The following is a 14,133-nucleotide window of genomic DNA, read 5'->3' on the forward strand; positions in this document are numbered from 1 at the left end:
AATGTATAAGCATTTTGAGGGAGTGATAGGGTCCAAGTGAAATGAGCAGTTTCCTCAAACATTGAATAGTTGAAACAGTGTTCCTTCTGCCATTAGGTAGTATGGCAATCAAATGACTCAATTGAAAGTGCTCAACGCACATCCAAGTGTAAGCATTTCAAAGTAAATATGTGACTTTCTATTGCACTTCCTTGTTAGACTTATGAACTGTGTGACAACAAACCCAGTTGACAAATAGAGATACAGTCACCTCTAAGAACTGTAGATCAACTCAACATGGGCCAGTTGATCCATGGGACATTGTCACTGGATATATTTTGACTGGGTATGTTTTTAAACCCTCTCAACTTCTTCAACTTGACACTATTTACATGAGCAAGTGTAGCACAACTAATGTACAAAATACTCTCAGAATGTAGTCTACTAATCAAGGCAGAGTGGGTTATTCCACACTTTAAAATCGGGCCATTGTTGCACCTAATTATTGGTGTTAGCCAATGGTAGTTAGCTGCTGACTTAATGCCAAAATTACTTATTTAGCCACACAAATTCAGATGCGTTTCTGACGCGTGTGAACAGTGCTATGTCAGGCAAGGGATAGACCCATGGTTTCATTGATGGTTAAATAGCAGAAACAGAAACATAGTCATTATCCAAGAGTTTCCTGCTATCGAGGGATTAGTAATCACATTGTCTGTTTACCATTGGGCTACCAGTAACACAGATGGAAAACAATACTTACATAGCCTAATTCCGCCTTGTCATGGTACCACACATATGACTTAGCAAACCCTACATGATATCACAAATAGAAACTAAACTGTATCCTAATAAACCCTGTGTTTCAAGTCCAGACTGATTACTGGATACTGTTATTTGTTACAGTAAGATCATACTAAAGTCATTGCCTAAATGGATTCATATCACCTGTCATGACATTGTCATGAAAATGGACATACAGATGGAAACACAGATACATTTTAGGCCACCTTGTTAGATCTATAGTCTACATGACCACCATCTGGTCTCCAACTAAATCTAGGCTACATGAAATTGACCATGTCTGTTTTGTGCCAAAGTGTGAGCGTAATTGTCTGAAGGTGCGATTGAAAACATTGACTTTAAATAATGCACATTGGCATATATATATATTCCTATAGCCTAAGGGTATATAAATAACTATCTCTCCCCCTTTGAGGGCTAGCCTATAACTGTTGGAAAATGAAAGTAAAGACTGGAAAATATATTATTAAAGACAGAATTAAAAACAGAGAGCAGGTCTCACGCATAGAAACCAATGAGGAAAAAGTCTGGGGTGATTCTGGTAACAGCCTTGGGGGGAAATGTGTCCAGGAACGAAGTAGTTAATCATAGCCTACTATCCCAAAACCAGTCGTCATCGTAACTTAAAATCGAATGAACAAAATAATGAACAAGTGGGTCACTACTTGTGGGCGTATTATGTAGCCCTAGTCTATATGATGCGTTCATGTTTGAATTTTGACGAAACTGAAACGTTTCACAGCTATTTAAAAATACAAAAACATAGCTTTACGACAAACCCTGGTTGCTGTGTATGAAACTTTACGGGAGTGGTGTCCGGGAAGATAGCACAGGAAACCCCGCCTGCCGCCCTAAATAAACTATAAAAAGGGCTATTCCTGCAGTAACAGCGCAGCGCAATCGCCCGTGTCTTGCAGCTGAAAGTGACAGGCGAACTAAAACTTTTCAACGGACAAGAATACATAGAAGCATGTCAGATATGATCGACGATATTATCACGAGGGTAAGTTTTATTCACTGGGGTTATAATTATGTTCAGATCAGTAGTATAAGTTATGGTTATGCATTTGGTGCGTAAAAAAACAAAACAATTAGACTATTTTATTAGTTGTTGACTACTTTCAACTTTGATTACATGTTGAAATATTCACAAAACATATTTAACGATTAAGCTTTGAGGAGCAGAGCATATGCTACAATTCTGCATCGTGAGTAGGCTATTGTATGGTTATAACGTGATTTATTGACTGTTATATGTCTCTCCACAGAATCTGATCAATCTGGGTTTAGATGAACCATTCACCCAGAAACAAATTCAACCGATGGTACCTCGTCTCAACCGTTCAACTTCGTTCTTCTCACCAAAGAGCCATAGTCTAAGCTCTGAGCAATTGAACGATGATACCCCCTGGCCACTTGACATTTGGAGCAAGATGGCTCCAAGTCAACCACAGGTTTCCTTCAGACCTGACCGCTCCATGAGTCTGACCGAATCCAGTGTACTCTCCTTCAGTAAAATGAAGACCCTGGATGAAGTGCCTCCACCGCCTGGATTTCCCCCACTGAACAACCCGACACCTCTCCCTTCCAACCGTTACAAGACCGAACTGTGCCGTAGTTTCCAGGAGAACGGCAGCTGTAAATATGGGAGCAAGTGTCAGTTTGCCCATGGAGAGCCTGAGCTGCGTGGTTTGTACAGGCACCCAAAATACAAAACGGAGGCCTGCCGCACCTTTTACAACTTTGGCTACTGCCCATATGGAGCCCGCTGTCACTTCATTCATGAAGAGAAGCTCACCCCCTTAACCCAAAAGTTCCACAACCAAGCACTTGCTGATCAGAGCCCACGTCAGCTCCGTCAGAGCGTCAGTTTCGCAGGTTTCATGGGATCACGCAGCCCTCCTCCCCCTGCGCTCCACGACCCCCTTGGCTTCACCCGTGCGCCCTCGGTGTCACCACCCCCTGCGGACATTCTCTCCCCAGTGTTCAATGACACCCAACGCGACACATTTCAGTTTTGTCAGAGCCGACCCAGTGTTGGTGACATCCACAACATCCCTATGATAGTTGAGCCACAGAAGCCCTCACGCTGCGTTTGTGGCCACGGAAATAACTTCCCAGACACTCTGAACAAATCGTACGCTATGGAGGACCGCAACAACGTCTACATCACCCAGCAAAACCTCCACCGCTTCTCTTCTGAAGATTCCCTCTCAGATCGGGATAGTTACACCAGCACAGGCAGCACCAGCGGGTCAGAGTCCCCCACATTTGATGGGGCTGGCAACAAGCGTCTCACCGTCTTTGCGCGTCTGTCACTCTCTGACTAGGAAACCCAAACCACATAGAGACAATCCAACACCCGAACCTTGATCAATTGTGAAGGTTCTGCTTACACAAATCAGAAATCCTATCAATATGATGCGCATCAACACTTTATACTGTTTATTTATATTAGTAAATTACTTGCTCAGTGACATTTATTTGGTACTCAAACTTCTATCAAAATCTGTATATTTTTTATAATTATGTATATTTTCATTTATCTTTTCATCTTGTCTTCCATTAATTGTTTTCTTTAAAAATGACCTTGATGGTTGATAGTAACAAACGTTTTAAGTAGCTTTACCTGTCTCAATCAATATGAGAAGGACCTAGTAGCCTTACTTCGATTAGTCCTTTAAATATATGATCATTTGAAACAAAAGACTCCCCTCCATTTAGTAAGCTGACAGAACTGTTTGTCAGGTCTGTTTATAATGTTGGTATTTATGTGTATACCAAGAACTATTCAAACCATCAATGTGACTTGGAAAATGACAACAATACATTCTCTCACTGTGATATGCACTTTAAACTAGGTATTGGGAGACTAGTCTCTCTATGTAGCATTTAACCAAAGCTTTACACTTCTTTTTTTTAAACTTTTGCCAACTTCTTTGTGTAAGAACAGTTTTTCATATTATTTTTGGACTTATTATTTTTGGACTCATCATATTTTAACACATCTGTGACAAAAGTGAGAAGGTGCTAGTACGCCATCTGTGTATGTCACAGATTGTCTGTAGCCTTGCAATTTATTGAGAGACCTGTTTTGTTGCATAATGTTTTGACAACCCTGGTTGGGTCATACTCAACTGTAGTAGGTGACTTCTATTTCATCAGGGACTGTAACATCACAGTATTTCCATAGACTATACGTTGACTTATTTGCATTTCTTTGCTTTTTGTAATTGTAAAGACTTAACTAATATATTTATTATGATATTTATTGTGGTAATACCAATGTATTTTGTACTTATTTATCAAGAACTTGTCAGGGTCTGTAAAAACGATGTGTGAATTATTGAGAAAAAAAATATGAATTTATTTTTGATCGCCTAAACAATTACAAATAAATGTAATTTCTTGCATTTAATTGTTGTTTTTTTTGACAGTTTTACAGTTTGTCTCAAGTTTGATTCAATAAGGAAAACCTTTCTAACTTCTTGATGACAACACAAACAGACAGCTATATGAGGGCAGAATACATGGTTAAATAATACAAAAATAGAAAAAGAAGAAGCTCTCAATTCCTCAGTGTAACCTGTGAGCAACCAGTCTTTATCCTTCTGGAGACGGCTGTTATGTCAACACAAATGGGTGATCGGTCCAGTATTTGGCCAAAATACTGTGTCAGTCACTGAAGGCATTTGACCCAAAACAACAACTTACTCCTTATCCCACATGTATAGTGCTCAGTTTCATAACTAGCCATGCACAAATGCTGGAGCTAATGTGTTGATAGGGAGCTGAGCTGTAACCTAGCTGTGTGGTCAAGTGCCTGTCATATATGACATTCCTCTCCTAGGACACCATTTCCTCAAGGGTGCTCACCTTTGTGTTTACTCACTGGCAAGGTTGTCATGGTTAACAGTCTTTCCTTCTGCTCTGCATACACTTGAGTGTAAACCAATACTTGCAATGTTTATCCCCAAATGGGGTATCGATGTTTATGATGTCAGATATGGATAGATTGCTTCAGATAGACCTTCTATTAAAAATTAACTCCGGATGAAAAAAAAAAAGATCTCCTTTTGCGATGTATCCCTTCATATAAGGATAGCTGACAGGGTTTTATTGAGGAGTTTTTAATATGGGCACAGGATGAACACAAAGAGCAATGCAAGCACTTCCTTATATCTTGTATTTGAAATGTGAGGTTTATAGTGTTAAATCAACCACCCTGCGTCAATAGCCTACTCTTACTCAACCCCTGTAAGGTCTTCAAAAGTCGATACGCTGCACATTTCTGATGGGATCATCAGAAATTCCATCTCCAAGAATAAAGTAGGGGTCAAAAAACAAACCTGAACACATAACTAGGGTTATAAAGGGAGGGTATATTACTGGAAACTTTAGATGTCTACCAGTAAATTACCAGAATTTTGGTATCTTTCAAGGATTTTATGTAATCTATCAAAATACATCTAGTGGCCCTTTTGGGTACCTCAGATTATCATAGGTGTCTGTAATTGTCTCTGGCCCTCTGTGCGGCCTTATCACATGTAAAATACAGTTATATGAAATAATTGAAAAAGATGATTTTCAATAATAGAATGACAAAGCTGGTAAACGTTATGCTAAAACAGTATAAACGATCAACTATCAACCATTGGTGATTAATATCAGAGTTTCATCATGAAATATACAGTACCAGTCAAAAGTTTGGACACCTGCTCATTCAAGGATTTTTCCTTATTTTTGACCATTTTCTACATGGTAGAATATTAGCGGAGACATCAAAAACTATGAAATAACACATATGGAATCATGTATCATCATGGGTTCCCGAGTGAAGCAGCAGTCTGAGGCACTGCATCTCAGTGCAAGAGGCGTCACTACAGACGCCCTGGTTCGAATCCAGGCTGTATCACAACCGGCTGTGATTGGGAGTCCAGTATTGCGGTTAAATATTGTTCCAGCAGGGTCCGGGTTTGGCCGGTGTAGGCCGGCAATGTAAATACAAATTCGTTCTTAACTGACTTGCAAGGCCAGATCATGTGATGCAGCACTCCATCACCCTCCTTCTTGGTCAAATAGCCCTTACACAGCCTGGAGGTGTGTTGGGTCATTGTCCTGTTGAAAAACAAATGATAGTCCCACTAAGCACAATCCAGATAGGTTGTCATATCGCTGATGAATGCTGTGGTAGCCATGCTGGTTAAGTGTGCCTTGAATTCTAAATATATTTCTGGCAGTGTCACCAGCAAAGCACCCCAACACCACCACACATCCTCCTCCATTATTCACAGTAGGAACCACACATGCAGAGATCATCTGTCAACCTACTCCGCATCTCACAAAGACACGGCGTTGGCAACCAAAAATCTCAAATCTGGACTCATCAGACCAAAATGACAGATTTCAGTCGGTCTTATGTCCATTGCTCGTGTTTCTTAGCCCAAGCAAGTCTCTTCTTCTTATTGGTGTCCTTTAGTAGTGGTTTCTTTGCAGCAATTCGAACATGAAGGGCTGATTTACGCAGTCTCCTTTGAACAGTTGATGTTGAGATGTGTCAGTTATTTGAACTGTGTGAAGCATTTATTTGGGCTGCAATTTCTGAGTCCGGTAACTCTAATGAACTTATCCTCTGCAGCAGAGGTAAATCTGTGTCTTCCTTTCCTGTGGCAGTCCTAATGAGAGCCAGTTTCATCATAGTGCTTGAAAAATTTTTCGACTGAAAGTTCATATCCTAAAGTAATGATGGACTGTCATGTATTTCAAATACATGACAATACAAATACATTTGTCACGTGTGCTGAATACAACAGGTGTAGACCATACAGTGAAATGCTAACTTACAAGCCCTAATCAATAGTGCAATTTTTAAGTAAAAAAATAAGTATTTGGTAAAACATAGATAAGATAAGAACAGTAAAATGACAGTGAAAATAAAAGTAGCGAGGCTGTATACAGGTGGTACCGGTACACAGTCAATGTGCGGGGGCACCGGTTAGTCGGGCTAATTGAGGTAATATGTAAACTCAGCAAAAAAGCAACGTCCCTTTTTAAGGACCCTGTCTTTCAAAGATAATTAATAAAAATCCAAAAAACTGCATAGATCTTCATTGTAAAGGGTTTAATCTCTGTTTTCTATGCTTGTTCAATGAGCCAAAAACTATTTATGAACATGCACCTGTGGAACTGTCATTAAGACACTAACAGCTTAATAAAGATGTTAGGCAATTAAGGTCACAGTTATGAAAACTTAGGACGCTAAAGAGGCCTTTCTACTTACTCTGAAAAACACCAAAAGAAAGATGCCCAGGGTCCCTGCTCATCTGAGTGAATGTGCCATAGGCATGCTGCAAGGAGGCATGAGGACTGCAGATGTGGCCAGGGCAATAAATTGCAATGTTCAAACTGTGAGACACCTAAGACAGCACTACAGGGAGACAGGACGGTCAGCTGATTGTCCTCGCAGTGGCAGACCACGTGTAACAACACCTGCACAGGATCGGTACATCCGAACATCACACCTGCTGGACAGGTATAGGATGGCAACAACAACTGCCCGAGTTACATCAGGAATTCACAATCCCTCCATCAGTGCTAAGACTGTCCGCAATAGGCTGAGAGAGGCTGGACTGATGGCTTGTAAGCCTGTTGAAAGGAGGTGTCACCAGACATTACCGGCAACAACGTCGCCTATGGGCACAAACCTACCATCGCTGGACCAGACAGGACTGGCAAAAAGTGCTCTTCACTGACGAGTCGCGGTTTTGTCTCACCAGGGGTGATGGTCGGATTTGCGTTTATCGTCCAAGGAATGTGCGTTACACCGAGGCCTGTACTCTGGAGCGGGATCGATTTGAAGGTGGAGGGTCCATCATGGTCTGGGGCGGTGTGTCACAGCATCATCGGACTGAGCTTGTTGTCATTGTAGACAATCTGAACGCTGTGCGTTACAGGGAAGACATCCTCCTCCCTCATGTGGTACCCTTCCTGCAGGCTCATCCTGACATGACCCTCCAGCATGACAATGCCATCAGCCATACTGCTCGTTCTGTGCATGATTTCCTGCAAGACGGGGAATATCAGTGTTCTGCCATGGCCAGCGAAGAGCCAGGATCTCAATCCCATTGAGCACGTCTGGGACCTTGGATCTGAGGGTGAGGGCTAGGGCCATACCCCCCAGAAATGTCCGGGAACTTGCAGGTGCCTTGGTGGAAGAGTGGGGTAACATCTCACAGCAAGAACTGGCAAATATGGTGCAGTCCATGAGGAGGAGATGCACTGTTGTCCTTAATGCAGTTGGTAGCCACACCAGATACTGACTGTTACTTTTGATTTTGATCCCCCCTTTGTTCAGGGACACCAATAATGAGTCTATATAGAGGGGTCACCGATACCGAGTCAGTGTGCATGGGGTACAGGTTAGTTGAGGTAATATAAATTGTCCGGTGGCGATTTTATTGGTTGTTCAACAGTGTTATGGCTTGGGGGTAGAAGACTTGGTGCTCCGTTACCGCTTGCCATGCGGTAGCAGAGAAAACAGTCTAACTTGGGTGACTGGAATCTTTGACAATTTTATGGGCTTTCCTCTGACACCGCCTATTGTATAGGTCCTGGATGGCAGGAAGCTTGGCCCCAGTGATGTACTGGGCCATTCGCACTACCCTCTGTAGTGCCTTACGGGCAGATGCCGAGCAATTGCCATACCAGGCGGAGATGCAAACGGTCAGGATGCTCTCAATGGTGCAGGGGAAGAACCTTTTGAGGATCTGGGGACCCATGCTGAATCATTTCAGTCTCCTGAAGGGGAAAAGGTTTGTGCCCTCTCCTGGGATGTAGCGCACCGGGCTGTGAGCGCGCACTAGAGACACCGTGGACTCCACCACATAACACGGTGCCTGACCAGTACGACGCTCGCCATGGTAAGCACGGGGAGTTGGCTCAGGTCTCCAACCTGACTCAGCCAAACTCCCTGTGTGACACCCAACATTTTTTTTTTTGGGGGGGGGGGGGGGGGTGGCTGCCTCTCGGGCTTCCTCGCTAGCCGTGTACGTGTCGGCAACTCCATTCTCCGGTATCCCTCCTTCCACTGCTCAATTGAATCCCAGGCGGGCTCTGGCACTCTCCCTGGGTCGACCGACCACCTCTCTACCTCTTCCCAGGTGGTCTCATACTCCTGGCCAAGCTGCTTGGTCCTTTAGTGTTGGGTAGTTCTGTTACGGCTGTTGCTGGAAGCAGACCAAGGTGCAGAGTGGTGAGCGTACATTTCTTTTTATTTAAGATAAATGTCACCAACAAAACAAGATAACGACCGTGAAGCTCAACAGGGCTAAGTGCTACAAACAAAGTTAACTACACATTATGAAAGGAGGAAAAAGGAGCTACCTAAGTATGGTTCCCAATCAGAGACAACGATAGACAGCTGTCCCTGATTGAGAACAATACCCGGCCAAAACGTAGAAACACAAAATCATAGAAAACAAAACATAGAATGCCCACCCCAAATCACACCCTGACCAAACCAAATAGAGACATAAAAAGGCTCTCTACGGTCAGGTCGTGACACCGTGGGGACGACGACGTTGATGCACTTACTGATGAAGCCGATGACTGAGGTGGTGTACTCCTCAATACCATTGGATGAATCCCTGAACATATTCCAGTCTGTGCTAGCAAAACAGTCTTCTAGTGTAGCATCCGCGTCATCTGACTACTTCCATATTGTGCGAGTCACTGGTACTTCCTGCTTTATTTTTCACTTGTAAGCAGGCATCAGGAGGATATAATTATGGTCAGAATTATTTTCCAAATGGAGGACGGGGGAGAGATTTGTATGCATCTCTGTGTGTGGAGTAAAGGTGGTCTAAGATTTTTTTTCCTCTGGTTGCACATGTGACATGCTGGTAAAAATGTGGTAAAACTGATTCAAGTTTGTCTGCATTAAAGTCCCCGGCCACTAGGAGCGCCGCTTCTGGGTGAGCATTTTCTTCTTTGCTTATGGCCTTATAGAGCTGGTTGAGAGCGGTCTTATTGCCAGCAGTGTTCAGTGGTGGCAAATAGAGAGCTATGAAATAATGTAAATGAGAACTCTCTTGGTTGATAGTGTGGTCTATAGCTTATCATAAGGTACTCTACCTCAAGCGAGCAATACCTTGAGACTTTTTAAATATTAGACATCGTGCACAAGCTGTTATTGACAAATAGACACACAAACCCACCCCTCGTCTTACCAGAGGTAGCGTTTCTGTTCTGCCGGTGCATGGAAAATCCCGCCAGCTCTATATTGTCCATATCGTCGTTCAGCCATGTCTCGGTGAAACATAAGATGTTACAGTTTTCGATGTCCCATTTGTAGGATAATCTTAATCGTAGGTCATCAATTGTATTTTCCAATCATTGCACGTTAGCAAGAAGAATGGATGGCGATGGGAGTTAACTCGCTCGCCTACGGATTCTCAGAAGGTTGCCCAATCTGCGGCCCCTTTTCCTGCGTCTTGTCTTCACACAAAGGGCGTGGATCTCAAATCAAATCAAATTTGATTGGTCACATACACATAGTTAGCAGATGTTAATGCGAGTGTAATGAAATGCTTGTGCTTCTAGTTCTGACCGTGGAGTAATATCTAACAAGTAATCTAACAATTTCACAACAACTACCTTAAACACAGAAGTGTAAAGGAAGGAATAAGAATATGTACATATAAATATATGGATGAGCGATGGCCGAACGGCATAGGCAAGATGCAGTAGATGGTATAGAGTACAGTATATACCTATGAGATGAGTAATGTAGGGTATGTAAGCATTATAGTGGCATTATTTAAAGTGACTAGTGATACATTTATTACATCCAGTTTTTTATTATTAAAGTGGCTAAAGATTTGATTTGAGTCAGCATGTTGGCAGCAGCCACTCAATGTTAGTGATGGCTGATGAACAGTCTGATGGACTTGAGATAGAAGTTGTTTTTCAGTCTCTTGGTCCAAGCTTTGATGCACCTGTACTGACCTCGCCTTCTGGGTGGTAGTGGGGTGAACAGGCAGTGGCTCAGGTGGTTGTTCTTTATGATCTTTTTGGCCTTCCTGTGACATCGGGTGGTGTAGGTGTCCTGGAGGGCAGGTAGTTTGCACCCGGTGATGCGTTGAGCAAACATCACTACCCTCTGGATAGCCTTATGGTTGTGGTCGGAGCAGTTGCCGTACCAGGCGGTTATACAGCCCGACAGAATGTATAACTTTCCACCTTCTCCACTACTGTCCCGCCAATATGGATAGGGGGGTGCTCCTTGACGTTGACGTTGAGTGTGAGGTTATTTTCCTGACACCACACTCTGAGGGCCCTCACCTCCTCCCTGTAGGCCATCTCATCGTTGTTGTTAATCAAGCCTACCACTGTAGTGTCGCCTGCAAACTTGATGATTGAGTTGGAGGCGTGCATTGCCATGCAGTCATGGCTGAACAGGGAGTACAGGAGAGGGCTGACAATGCACCCTTGTGGGGCCCCAGTGTTGAGGATCAGTGGAGTGGGATGGAGATGTTGTTTCCTACCCTCACCACCTAGGGGCGGCCCGTCAGAAAGTCCAGGACCCAGCTGCACAGGGAGGGGTTGAGACACGGTGTCTCAAGCTTAATGACGAGATTGGAGGGTACTACGGTGTTAAATGCTGAGCTGTAATCGATGAACAGCATTCTTAAATAGGTATTCCTCTTTTCCAGATGGGTTAGGACAGTGTGACTGTGATTGCATCGTCTGTGGACCTATTTGGACGGTAAGCAAATTGGAGTGGGTCTAGGGTGTCAGGTAGGGTGGAGGTAATATGATCCTTTATTAGTCTCTAAAAGCACTTGATGAAGATGGAAGTGAGTGCTAAGGGGTGGTAGTTGTTTAGCTCAGTTACCTTAGCTTTCTTGGGAACATGAACAATGGTGACCCTCTTGAAGCATGTGGGAACAGCAGACTGGGATAGGGATTGCTCTGAGGAGGCGGCTAGGGATGCCGTCTGGGCCTGCAGCCTTGCGAGGGTTAACACGTATAAATGTTTTACTCACGTTGGCTGCGGAGAAGGAGAGCCTGCAGGTTTTGGTAGCAGAACGTGTCAGAGGGACTGTATTGTCCTCAAAGCGAGCAAAGAAGTTGTTTAATTTGTCTGGGGGCAAGTTGTCAGTGTCCGCGACAAGGCTGGTTTTCTTTTTGTAATCCATGATTGAATGTATACCCTGTCACATACGTCTCATGTTTGAGCCGTTGAATTGCGACTCTACTTTGTCTCTATACTGACGCTTAGCGTGTTTGATTGCCTTGCAGAGGGATTAGCTACACTGGGCCTGTTCCAGTGAAAGCAGGATGTCCATCTCGTCGGACTCGTTAATGAAAAACTTTTCTTCCAGTCCATGGTGATTAATCGCCGTTCTCATTTCCAGAAGTTATTTTCGGTCAGAATAGACAGTAGCAGCAACATTATGTAAACAATAAGTAAAAAATAATAATTGGTTGGGAGAATGTAAAACGTCAGCCATGTTCTTCGGCATCATCAGAGCTGTTCTTGCCATAATATAGACTTGATCTTTTACCAAATATGGCTATCTTCTGTATACCCCCCATACCTTGTCACAACACAACTTACCTTTTAACAAGGCACTCCTGGTAATTGAAATGCATTCCAGGTGACTACCTCACGAAGCTGGTTGAGAGAATGCCAAGAGCAGTCAAAGCTGTCATTAAGGCAAAGGGTGGCTACTTTGAATCTCAAACATAAAATATATTTTGTTTTGTTCGACACTTTTTTGGTTACTACATGATTCCACATGTGTTATTTCATAGTTTTGATGTCTTCACTATTAATCAACAATGTAGAAAACAGTACAAATAAATAAAAACCCTTGAATGAGTAGGTGTCCAAACTAATTTTGCCTTTAAACAGCTTGGAAAATTCCAGAAAATGATGTCACGGCTTTAGAAGCTTCTGATAGGCTAATTGACATAATTTGAGTCAATTGGAGGTGTACCTGTAGATGTATTTCAAGGCCAACCTTCAAACTCATTGCCTCTTTGCTTGACATCATGGGAAAATCTAAAGAAAATCAGTCAAGACTACAGAAAAACAATTGTCGACCTCCTCAAGTCTGTTTCGTCCCTGGGAGCAATTTATGAACGCCTGAAGTTACCACATTCATATGTACAAACAATAGTACGCAAGTATAAACACCACGGGACCATGTAGCCGTCAAACCGCTCAGGAAGGAGACGCGTTCTGTCTCCTAGAGATGAACGTACTTTGGTGCGAAAAGTGCTAATCAATCCCAGAACAACAGCAAAGGACCTTGTGAAGATGCTGGAGGAAACAGGTACAAAAGTATCTATATCTACAAAAAAACGAGTCCTATATTGACATAACCTGAAAGGTCGCTCTGCAAGGAAGAAGCCACTGCTCCAAAACCGCCATAAAAAAGCTAGACTACCATTTGCAACTGCACATGAGGACAAAGATCGTACTTTTTGGAGAAATGTCCTCTGGTCTGATGAAACAAAAATAGAACTGTTTGGCCATAATGACCATGTATGTTTGGAGGAAAAGGGGGAGGCTTGCAAGCTGAGGATCACCATCCCAACCGTGAAGCACGTGGGTGGCAGCATCATGTTGTGGGGGTGCTTTGCTGCAGGAGGGACTGGTGCACTTCACAAAATAGATGGCGTCATGAGGAGGAAAATTATGTGGATAAATTGAAGCAACATCTCGAGACATCAGTCAGGAAGTTAAAGCTTGGTCGCAAATGGGTCTTCCAAATCGACAATGACCCCAAGCGTACTTCCAAAGTTGTGGCAAAATGGCTGAAGGACAACAAAATCAAGGTATTTGAGTGGCCATCACGAAGCCCTGACCTGAATCCTATAGAAAATTTGTGGGCAGAACTGAAAAAGCGTGTGTGAGCAAGGAGGCCTACAAAGCTGACTCAGTTACACCAGCTCTGTCAGAATGAATGGGCCAAAATTCACCCAACTTATTGTGGGAAGCTTGTGGAAGGCTACCCAAATTGTTTGACCCAAGTTAAACAATTTTAAAGGTAATGCTACCAAATACTAATTGAGTGTATGTAAACTTCTGACCCACTATTATTCTGACATTTCACATTCTTAAAATAAAGTGGTGATCCTAACTGACCTAAGACAGGGAATTTTTACTAGGATTATTTGATTATTTGTCAGGAATTGTGAAAAACTGAGTTTAAATGTATTTGGCCAATGTGTATGTAAACTTCTGACATCAACTGTAGTTGTAGTCATTGCCTAGGGATCAAAGTGGTGGCAGTTGTGAAGAGTTGCAGAGTTAATTGAAAATAAAGCCATTGTTAATCA

General features: G+C 42.9%; 1 protein-coding gene across 1 annotated transcript; it reads left to right on the plus strand.

The window, feature by feature from the left end:
• Nucleotides 1–1,617: 1,617 nt before the first annotated feature.
• zgc:162730 (uncharacterized protein LOC564559 homolog) lies at nt 1,618–4,196 on the plus strand. Its single transcript, XM_064984317.1, has 2 exons — nt 1,618–1,786; nt 2,052–4,196. The coding sequence occupies exons 1-2, from the start codon at nt 1,754–1,756 to the stop codon at nt 3,111–3,113; spliced, it is 1,095 nt and encodes a 364-aa protein (XP_064840389.1). The 5' UTR covers nt 1,618–1,753; the 3' UTR covers nt 3,114–4,196.
• The last annotated feature ends 9,937 nt before the right edge of the window (nt 4,197–14,133 follow it).

Source organism: Oncorhynchus masou, chromosome 13 (genome assembly GCF_036934945.1).
Source record: "Oncorhynchus masou masou isolate Uvic2021 chromosome 13, UVic_Omas_1.1, whole genome shotgun sequence".
Lineage (NCBI taxonomy): Eukaryota > Metazoa > Chordata > Actinopteri > Salmoniformes > Salmonidae > Oncorhynchus > Oncorhynchus masou.

Bases quoted from the DNA above. Each gene is read 5' to 3' on its own strand.
- zgc:162730 (XM_064984317.1), top strand. From the start codon at position 1,754: ATGTCAGATATGATCGACGATATTATCACGAGG. The intron at 1,787-2,051 runs GTAAGTTTTATT...GTCTCTCCACAG, and splicing joins TCGACGATATTATCACGAGG to AATCTGATCAATCTGGGTTT.